The 10850-nt window shown below is 36.7% G+C and overlaps 1 protein-coding gene across 2 annotated transcripts; it reads right to left on the bottom strand.

The window, feature by feature from the left end:
- Nucleotides 1-5975: 5975 nt before the first annotated feature.
- On the bottom strand, nt 5976-10096 carry LOC110746092 (cyclic nucleotide-gated ion channel 1-like). 2 transcript variants are annotated; one of them, XM_021946305.2, is made up of 8 exons: nt 9879-10096; nt 9590-9748; nt 8935-9361; nt 8506-8700; nt 7300-7622; nt 7055-7169; nt 6793-6909; nt 5976-6710 (listed from the first exon to the last, which is right to left on the bottom strand). In XM_021946305.2, exons 2-8 carry the CDS (start codon nt 9625-9627, stop codon nt 6225-6227), a joined length of 1701 nt encoding a protein of 566 aa, XP_021801997.2. In that variant the 5' UTR covers nt 9628-9748; nt 9879-10096; the 3' UTR covers nt 5976-6224. The 2 variants fall into 2 exon arrangements, with proteins under 2 accessions (XP_021801997.2, XP_088101189.1); XM_088245063.1 differs by having other exon boundaries at nt 8506-8568.
- Nucleotides 10097-10850: the final 754 nt, after the last annotated feature.

The following is a 10850-nucleotide window of genomic DNA, read 5'->3' as shown; positions in this document are numbered from 1 at the left end:
ATAGGAATAATATAAGGGAAAATCAGTTTCTACATGGTATCAGAGCTAATAGCTAACGCCGTTAGCGATCCTCCAATTTCCAACATTAAGAGTCGTTGGCACTCCTCACCCGTAAGGGTGTTTGTTTGTGTATAGTCCTTTTTCCGCTCCTCTTCTCAAAGATGAATATCGTTTTTTTTTCCCTCTCCTCCATAGCTCAGTGCCTCTTCCACTCTTCAGATACCTAGACCCACCCTCATCCATGTCTGTCTCTTGACATGATGGCCAGATCTTTGTTTTCCCTCAGAGACCACACCTTTCTATTGTTGGTTTCTCTCTTTCTCTTGAAATCTTTGTCCACTTCTTTGTCTCCCTCGCGCCATTTCTCTCGCCAAGCTGTCTCTCTTCCCTCCGCGAGCCTTGTCAATGCTCACCTCATGTATTTCTGACGGTTTCTCTATCGTGGTTTCCATACTTTCCCCTTGTTTGTTGATGCTGCCTGTCATCGCTCACCGAGCCGTCTCTCTTTCCTCTGTGAGCCTCGTCAACGCTCGCCGAGCTTTCTCTGCCGTGCTACACTACCGGTGTTCCCTTTGTACAGCCCATGTTCCTTCCCCTGTGTTGCCGACTTGGTATCGGCCACTCAAGCCCTGTCCCCTGTGTTGCTATCGGCCTCTCACGCTCTATCTCTGCTCAACCGGTGTTCTCATCCCCTCTTAAGCCCAATCTCTTTCTTTGATTTTACTGTTGGTCTATATCTTCTTCGCTGCTCTTTTGCGATGCCTTTCTTCTTCTCTGTTACTGGTATTGTCTTCTTTTCTTTATAATTCTTTTATATTATTGGGGTATTCTCTTCTCTTCTTTTCAATTTTGTTTTCTCTCTCCTCGTCATGGATTGTCTCTGGCATCTTCAGTTTCCTTCCTTTCATGAGCCCATGCGCTCCTTCACATCTTGTGTTCTATCTCCCTCTCTTGACTACTTTCTCCTTTTGATGTTTCTCTCTGTGTTTTGCCCACACTCTCTTTTCCTTTCTCTGTCTCACTTGGTTTCCTCCTTTATTTCTTATTATTGTTTTTTTTTGGGGTCAATCATCCCTCTTTATTTTAATCTATATGGGCCTCTATCCTCTTGTAATAATCTTTTCTTTATTACTTCTTTGTTCTCCCGTGGTTTTCTTCCCCATACCTTATTGTTTCTATGGTGCTTTGAAATTCAAACTTGCCCATGCTCTCGTTTTCTTTTCTCTGTGTCCCAAGTTGGTTTCACCTCCTATCCTCTACTGTTGTGCTGCATCCTCTCTTAACCCCTTTATTCCCTTCAAATATTCCTTCTTTTCTCTTTGCACGCATCCCTTTTTGCTTTCCATATGTGATGAATTTTCTTTTGTTTCCATTCCTCCTCTTTCTTTCAAGTCTTATTTCCAAACTTGTCACCTCTCCGACGTCAAGTTTGCGGGGGAGTGTTAGGGGGTTACGGGAGTTACCATAGTTAAGGGTCTTCAATGACAACACATTAGTGTTTTAGCTGTTATATTGTTATTAGCCTTTATTAGGATATAATGGGTTTTTCGTTTCATTGTAACCACTAGCACTACTACAAAAAATGAAATAGATGACGGGGATTCACCGTCGTTGTGATGTTTTGAAAACCGTCGTTAAATCGACTGCCATCTTTTGGAGTATCAAACTACGACGGCTTTTCACCGTCGTTGTTTATCTGTAGAGATGACGGTTTTTAGTAAAACCGTCGTTGTTCTATGTAAAGACAACGCTTTTTTGTTACAAACCAACGTTATTTATGGGTAAAGATGACGGTTTGTTGTTAAAAATCGTCGTTATTTATGGGTAAAGACGACGGTTTGTAACAAAAAAGCGTCATCTTTTATGGGTAAAAACGACATTATTTTGTCAAAACCGTCGTTATTTATGAGTAAAAACGTCGGTCATTTGTTAAAACCGTCTTCATTTATGAGTAAAAACGTCTGTATTTTGTTAAAACCGTCGTCATTTATGGTAAAGACGACAATTGTTTGAAAAGAACCGTTGTCTATTATGTCTAAAGACGACGGTGTGATAAAAACTATCGTCCATTAACTCTAAAGATGACGGTGTATTATCTGTAAAACTGATGTGATTTTACATTTTAGTTTTTTTTTTTTTTTTTTTTTTTTCCCAATGGTTCTATAGAACGATTTTAACTAGGAAAACAACCACAATGCTTTCTGAGTAATAAATTCATGTCCAAATCTGCTATTATCCACACCATACATGTATATACTCAAACATTGTTTCTTTCATAAAACTTGAATATTCAATAGTAATTACATAGTTTACTAATCTTGATATCTACTATATCCATACAAAATATCATATCCATAGCATTAACCTATACTTATAAAGAGAGGAAGGACATGTGGTTGCTCATAAATGTTGCCCATTCGATGTGAACTTTTGCTAGACCTTCAATTTCCACACCATGGCTGCCATTATGGTACAGCTCTACCAATCCTACAATTCACCATTTACATGACAATAAACAATTAATTCAGGAAAAAATAAAACACAATAACCAAAGCAAAAGTCTTGGAGTTTTTTTTATCTAACTAAAGCACTCAAAGCATAATAAAGAAGGAGAAGAAAGCTGAAGGGAAAAAAACTCTCTGTTTTGTTCCTTCTCTCAATATAGGAGGAGACTACATTCTCCTTAACTTCTCTTCCTACACAGTAGTGCACTTAAAACATCTATAGTCTTGTTCTCTTACAAATTGAAAGAGCTAATCTAACTAGGATAAGAACATCAAACATAAAGCTTTATCAGATAGAAGAGCAAGCTTATGCAAAGAGCAAACAACTAGTCAATCCTAAATTGCATAACTAACAAAAAATCTTTATGAAAAGCTTAGACTATAAACCACCAACCTAACAAAAGTCAGATATCAACATACACTTCACAAAAGGCAGCAAAAAAAATAAATCCTATGAAAAGGATCTTACCCCATGTATAGTTTGTGACATCAAAGACCAGCTCATCTTCTCATTTGTCTCTCTGATCAGCTCATCTTCTCCTTTGTCTCTCTAATCTGTCGCTTGAGGTCCGATGGCAGATCTGATATTCTAGGTGTTCCCCCTCTCGCCAAGTCTCTAGACCTGTTCTTAAGGACATTGTCATCATTGACTGTGACGATGACCGTCACCTCTTCGCCCGTCTCTCTGATTTCTTTGCTGTCGAAGAGGTTGTATGTCTTCTTGGTGGTGGTGTAGACCTCACGGTGTCAGTTTGCGAGTGACGATGAAGTCTGGGATGAAGATGGCGTCGATGACGGCTGGTGATGACTGATGCGAAGAAGATGATGGGGTCGATGGTGTCGCGGCGTCGATGGCTGGTAGGTACGCATGAGGAGTAGAAAGGTGAGAGGGGGAGTGTTTCAGAGATCTCATGAGGGTTTCAAGGAAGGAGAGAGAGAAGAGCTTAGGAGGTTTCAAGGAGGGAGAGATAAGGTTTTCACACAGACATGGAGAAATATGAATTTTAGGTCGATTTTATGATGATTTTGTAGAGAGTTTCATGAGGGTGTTTTAGAGGGCTGAGCAGGGTTTCAAGGAGGGAGAGATAAGGTTTTCAAAGCTAAGGAGGGTTTCAAGGAGGGAAAATTTGAAAATTTGTCGAGCGCAAATTCACTTAATCGGCCTTTTTTTAGCGTGTTTTAAAAGACTACGCTTGTTAGTGACAAGCATCGTCTTTTAAAAATCAAGTGGCCTTTTTTTGTAAATAAAAACCGTCGTATTTTGCCTACAATTAACGATGGTTTTTAAAAAAAATCGTCGTCTTTACATATAATAGACGACAGTTCTTTAAAAAAACCGTCGTTTTTACATATAATAGATGACAGTTCGTTCAAAAAAACCGTCGTCTTTACAAAAAAAGGCTACTTGATTTTTAAAAGACGACACTTATTAGTGACAAGCGTCATCTTTTAAAAATCAATCTAACGCTAGTAGTGTATAAGATGATATATTATGACGGTTTTAAAAACACCGTCGTCTTTTAAAACATAACGACGGTTTTAAAATGCACTGTCGTCTATTTTGTGTCGTGGTTTAACTATTTTGTAGTAGTGTAGGAAGATATCTTATAGTTTGAGTATAAATATAGATTGTAATATCTCAAATATAATAATCGAATATACAGGGGAAGGAAGTGTTTTAGCTAATTATGTTGTTATTAGCCTTTATTAGGATATAATGGGTTTTTTCGTTTCATTGTAACCACTAGGAAGATATCTTATAGTTTGAGTATAAATATAGAATGTAATATCTCAAATATAATAATCGAAAGGCTGGTTAGCTAGCTTATCTTCTCTTTTCTTAGTTGTCTTAATTGGGTACAAAATCTCACCTGTAGAATGGGAAGCGCAGCACAAATGCGAGGCGGAATGCGTAAGAACCAAAGTGTTTTCTGACCATTCAAGATTTTACAAATTTTCATATGAGGACCGCCAATAATTCTTGTCCAGGAAGTCGCAAATGGCTCAGCATGACTTCTACTTAGGAAAACAAAAATGTCCGTCGCATAAAAGAGATCTGCGGGCTGATCGTAACACAACGTTTGGTCCCAATAGCAGACGCGCGATGATCGTCGATGAGTACAGGAGCATAACAGATCAATGGATCAATGAATACAGAAAATGCAGATGATGCTGCAAAGGTCATATCCCATTTTGAACGGTGATTTTGACCATGTGCCTCGACAACTTCCTTCGATTCTGGTCATTTTTGTGTAGCACTTATACTCTGTTCTGGTTCAGTACTGAACAAGACACAACAAATTAACAGATATATAAGTGATGAAAAGAATCAAGCAAGCTGAAGAAGGTATAAAGAAATTAACCTCAATTGAATTGATACTTGATCAACTGGGGTGATCATATCTCAAGCTTATTTGTGACGCAATATCCTCTCTGTCAAGTGTACGAATTATTCACAAACCCAGGTAGCGCGGTCGCTCTTGTTAAACTAGAAATAGTAAAGTTTGTTCTCACATCTCCTAAACTAACCATTACAAAAGCCATCTCTCAACCCACCAAAATCAAATGTAAAAAGCAATATAAACAAATAGCAAGCAAGTCAAACTTTGTTTTGGGGTTGCTAATAATTGACTAATAGGCCTTAATAGTGTTCAAGTGCGAGTCTCTTTATTGCTCCTCCATTTGGAGCTTAGGTCATTCATGAATCATGAGAAAATATGGAGCCTTGAGCATCAAGAAAGGCCAGTCTCTTTATTGTTCCTCCATTTTCTGCCTCAAGTTTTCTGCATTTTTTTGTTAGGTGCTTAAGATCAAACTCGACCATATATCTTTGTGGAGGCAAAATTAGATTAAAGATGTATGAGAGAAAAGCATGTAGACATTTTTAGTTAGATTTTGTTCTTTGCACTAAAAATGTGTGCCATATTGGCATATATAAACATAAGAACACACCACAAAATAAAGGATTCAAATTAAACTCTTTTCTTTGGTATTTATAGTGATGACCGTACAAGTCAGTTGTAAAGGTTGTTAGTTTATCACATGCATGGGTAGCACGTGTTCTAGTTACTGTTAAGCTAGTTTACTTAAAAGCTCTAAGCTTGGAAGCTCAGGTGCAAGAGAATCAGAGCAAGCTTAGGAATTTGGGAACCATGTCCAACAGGTTACATACAAAAATTGATAAAAAAGACAATGAAGTTATGGCTCTGAGGGAAAAATTGGGTGAAATAGATGGGTGGGAAAATAGAACAAAGATGAAAATAGCGGCACTCTATCATTATTATTACTATTATTAAATGCAAAAACAGTGTTTGCGTAAATTAGCCAAATGAAAACACTCTTACAACATCTATTGCCTTAGGGGTCAAAAGACACTTAATATTTTTAGCAAGCAAATTTGACTTCTTTAGTATTGTCATATACAAAAAGGGCCAAGGCCGAAGAAAAGCAGTTTAAAAAAAAACTCAAAACAAAGCACAACTCTTAAACGACAATAAATTATTGAGTGTTACAAAGTCCAAAACAAATTCAGAGCAGTCCACACCTTGACATTGGAAGGGAACGAACCAAGGACGACAAATAGTAAACAATCGAAAACAACAAAGCAACGCAAACACAAACAAAATACCCACACAAGATAAGGAAAAAAAAAAGTAGTTGGTTCATTTGCTTATTACACTCTTTTTTTTTTCTTTTTTTTTTTATATGTCGTAGTTTTGGCTAATTTAATTTAAGTTTGTCCCATCCAGTTGGGCCCTTAGCTTGTGCACGACGGTGGCGCCAGAATGCCTGTAAAGAAGAAGCTGCAAAATGCTCCAATTGAGAACGAGGAAGCTCCCTCTGAAAATGCCACCAAAATTGAGCGACAATTGACTTGAAGTTGTGGGCCCTAATTGAAAATGCTTCAACTTTTGTTTGGGACATAAGAGTTGTAGTGGAGATAGGTAACTCAGAAAATGAGCAAAATTTGAATGCCCAATTTATAAGTTCTTCTCCATAGAAATCACTTTTCTCAAGGGACTTGCACACATTTGTTCCACCCTTAGTAGTTGTGTAGGTCAATGCAGTGCCTCTTGTGATGAAAAGCATCTTTCGAAGTGGTTCTCCCTCTCGAATGATATAAACATCCTCGCCATAAGTCACCGGCTTAAGATTCTTGCAGATTGCTTTTAACACTTTCTCATCTCTACTTTCAAGCAACGGCACCTACCAACCAATCTCGTATAATTTATTGGTGTTGAACAAAATTTAATAGAAAGAATCAGAGCAAATTAACCCAACTACTTACTTTCTTTAGTGAAGCCAAGCCAAGACGGTGCTTATTACGTATTTGCTCTACCATGTCTGGATATAAAATTTCAATCTTCTGTCGCAATTTGAGGTGATTCGACATTTTTTTCGATCCCTGTATATAATTATTAATTTTATAGATACACAAGAATTAATACGGAAATTTATATGGAGGAGCTTCAAGTTTAAAGACATAAATTTAGTTTAGAATATCACTTTGTCAAACAAAAAAAGGACATCAATTTTGTTTAACCACCAACCTGCACCCTTGAATTGAGATACACTAAAAATAGTGCCAAGCCACTTATAGAGATCAGAATCGAAAAGATGATTTCGTCCTTAAAGAAACTCGTCTGGAGGTTTGAACCAAAAGAACTGCAAAAAGAAAATGAAAAAGCAATATATTTGATAAGTTTATATCGCAAGTTATAATGAAAATTTCATCTGCTACCTAGCTCAAAGTGGGAGATCATGAAAAGTTAAAAAGCCTTATAAATATACAAACCTCAGATTCCTCAGGCCCCACCAAAAACATTGCAACATCTTCAGTGGAAGATCTCTTGTGCTTGTCATATTAGATTGGAGAGCGTATAGATATATACCAAAATCGAAAGGTAAACTTGTTATATTTGCTGAAAGTTGTACAGCACATGACTTTTGTAGAAGGGAGCTATTGAACATCATATTGTGGAGTGGAGTGGAGCTACTGCAATAGAAGAATTCATAATACGTTTCACGACTACAAATATTATTAAATTTACAAACATGCTCCGCCCAACAAACTAGTTTTCGGTCCACAGCAAAAAAGTACCACAAGGCTCCGAATAGCTGAAAAGAACCGACAAGCACATAGTTAATAATCAAGGGGCCGTTAAACCAATCTTAAAATTAATTAAATACACCATAATATTAAATCAAAATGTAAAATTAATTAAGTATAACCTATTTAACTACTAAACATACTTTGATACACCTTTATACACTCTATCACACTGCACCAAATCAATACCCTAAACCAAATCCGATAATCTTCTCATTGGAAGCTCTTTGGTAATGGAAGCTCTGGGATTTCCTTATCTCAACACCCACAGCATTTGGTGCTCTAGTTTTCAGAAACAAAGAACAACCAAAATATCATGTCAAAGAGAACTCTTTTCAAGCATTTCACATCTATCTTCGCTAAAACTTGAACCTTCTTACAGACTATTCCATGTTGTATGTAAATTCTGCACCTTTTTCATGTTCTACTAGCAAATCGTTCTTTGAGATTAACCCACATCGCATGAGAGGTCTGACTACCAATAACGCAGGAAAGATAATTAACATCGCTTTCGAATAAATAAAATAAGAGTTTTTTTTTTAAACCCCACACTTTTCTTTGTTCATCCTAATACTTAAATCATTAAGCTCTTAAGTTTTATTATTGTGTAGAAAGACAGAAAAGGTCATCCAACTTAATACCACACACCCCACCACTCTTCATATTAAGTTTTAGAAAAACACAAACTCCTCCACACCTTTATTTTATCAAACAAATAAAGTATGACCAACACCCTCTTTTTCCATATTTTGAAATATGGAATTAGAATTTGAAATTCTATTATATAAATTCCAAACAGCAGAGGGTCTCAATATCTAGTTTCTCTTATGCAAATTAAGAACAAGTTGATTATTTTTTTCTTTAAATGTGGAAGATAAGATTGAAACTTACATGAGCAGCAATGACGAATGGAAGGAAGTCCAGAGCCGCTTTAAGAAATCTGTTTACTGCGGTCTGTATGTCAGCATGTTGAACGAGCCATCGGTAGAGGTTATAAGCCCGTAGAGTATATTGGATTAGAATTAGATAAAATACATCATTGTAAATGCTAATAAGGTATGTATAATATCCAATGAGTATGACTGCCTGGACATATTTAAAGCCAACAGTTAAAATTTGATTACTGTGTGTAACCAATATTAAATCATTGTTAACATATAAAGATAAATGTTTATAGATGTTGAGAAATAGGCAAGATAATATTCCAGTTGTTGACAGCATAACTCTAGCATGAGTAGCTTTGTTTTTATTTATTTATTAAAATTATATTATTTACAAGATAAGATAGCTGTAGCTTCTCTTAGGTACGATCTTATATACCTGTAGAATGGGAAGAGCAGCACAAATGCGAGGTACAATGCCTAAGAACCTAAGTGATTTCTTGCCATTCAACACCTTCCAAATTTTGGAATCAGGACCGCCAAAATGCTTTGTCCAGGAGGCCCCAAATGGCTTGGCATTAACATTGCCGTGACGTGGTCGCTTTATGAAAACGAAAATGTCCATTCCATAAAATAGATCGCCGGCTGATCGTAAGGCCAAAAATGTCCACACCAAGGTTTGGTCCCAATTGTAGCACGTGCTATCGTCGATGATGATGGGGACGTAGCAGCTCAAAGGATCAACAAACACAGCAAATGCAGATGATACGGTAAATATGACATCCCACTTTGCTGCAGCACTACTTATTCTTCCGTGTCCTCCATCTTCCTTGAGCTTGGAAGATTCCCCCTCCTCATCTGGATTACTGAACAAGACACAACAAATTAACATTGTTGACGCTCTTTTTGGGAGGGTGGATTGGATTAAAGCCATCTACAAGACTACGATACATGCGTGATCCTAATAAAACATGTTTAAAGCCACTGCAAATGCGAGACCTTATTGTTTCATAAAACATCTACTTAATGAAAAAGAAAAATCTTCTCAAGAAAATGAAAAAGAAAAAGGTCTTAGAGTACATAAAGAAATTAACCTCAATTCAATTGATACTTCATCAACCGGATTGATCATGTCTCGAGCTTATTTGTGACGCAAGATCCTCTCTGAAGTGTATGAATTATTCACAAACCCAAGTAGCTCGCTCTCGTTAAACCGCAGTTAATTAGCTCCAAATAATATTGAGTACGTACTCCTGCGAATATATAGAAAAGTTTAATTATATATAGAAAAGTTTTCCTAAAAAAGAAAAGAAAAAAAGTTCTGAGAGTTAGAGAAAGAAACTAACTATTCAATCAGGAATTAAAGGGAGAAAAATAGCTAACCTTATGGCTGTTGAGTCCGATCCGCCATAACTCAAGCTTATTGATGATAAATAGGATGTCCTATGAACTATGAGCAGCAGCTAGGAGCTTGTTAAGAGTCTATTATGTGTGTGGAAAACTAAAAGTTGGATATCATTATCAAAGTAGGAAAAGTCAATTATGCGTGTGGAAAAGTTCTTGAGGAAAAGTCAATTACTTGTATCTCCCATATACTCCTAGAAGCATGGACGAATCCAGGATTTCGAAATACATTGGGCTGGATTTCCCTTATAAACAAACTCGACGGTACGAGTGAATTTCATTGATAACAAAAATTATACACCTAATCATGGGGGACATATTGAGCCATACCCTCAAAATGCATATAGTACATAAGATATAAACTAATAAAAAAAGACAATATAGAATAAACATGCAATGCAAATACATAATACAACTATTTGAGTTGCACCCTTCTAGGCTTGAAAGAGTTGAAATCACTAAATAAACATGCAATCCCATAGTTTTTTACAACAAAAATAAGGAAAAAACAAATGCAAACGACATCATGGCAATATAAATACTCTCAGCTTCCCCACGAAATTGTGATGTAAGTCCATTACGACCTATTTCATCAAGAAGTGTCTTGGTTGCACCAAATAAATAAATCAAACTTTTGATAGAACTAGAATGAGACCCCCAAGAAATGTCTTGGCTTCTTTGCGTTTTCACCCTCATGAATTGATGCTTTCTGTCCCACTCAAGTAGTTTTGACTCTGTTTACTGTGAATGCAGGTACGAAGTGGGCTATCCCTTCTATTTAGCTATAGATATTTTTTTTTTTTTGGGCTAAGACTACATCACATTTAAAAATCAAAATTTTTTTGGCATGGGCTATAGCCCATACAGCCCATTAGCTGCATTCGTCCCTGCCTAGAAGGTCTTGAGGATCTCAACTTCGTTCCAGCAATCTGATAATCCGTCCCTTCTTCC

The sequence above is a fragment of the Prunus avium genome, chromosome 8 (assembly GCF_965620075.1).
Source record: "Prunus avium chromosome 8, drPruAviu1.hap1.1, whole genome shotgun sequence".
Classification (NCBI taxonomy): Eukaryota; Viridiplantae; Streptophyta; class Magnoliopsida; order Rosales; family Rosaceae; genus Prunus; species Prunus avium.
Note: the sequence above shows the minus strand (reverse complement) of the source record. Positions and strands in the feature narration are given on the sequence as shown.

Bases quoted from the DNA above. Each gene is read 5' to 3' on its own strand.
- LOC110746092 (XM_021946305.2), bottom strand. From the start codon at position 9,627: ATGATCAATCCGGTTGATGAAGTATCAATTGAATTGAG. The intron at 7,623-8,505 runs GTAAGTTTCAAT...GGTTCTTTTCAG, and splicing joins CATTCGTCATTGCTGCTCAT to CTATTCGGAGCCTTGTGGTA. The intron at 6,910-7,054 runs GTTGGTGGTTAA...AATTATATACAG, and splicing joins ATCTCAATTCAAGGGTGCAG to GGATCGAAAAAAATGTCGAA.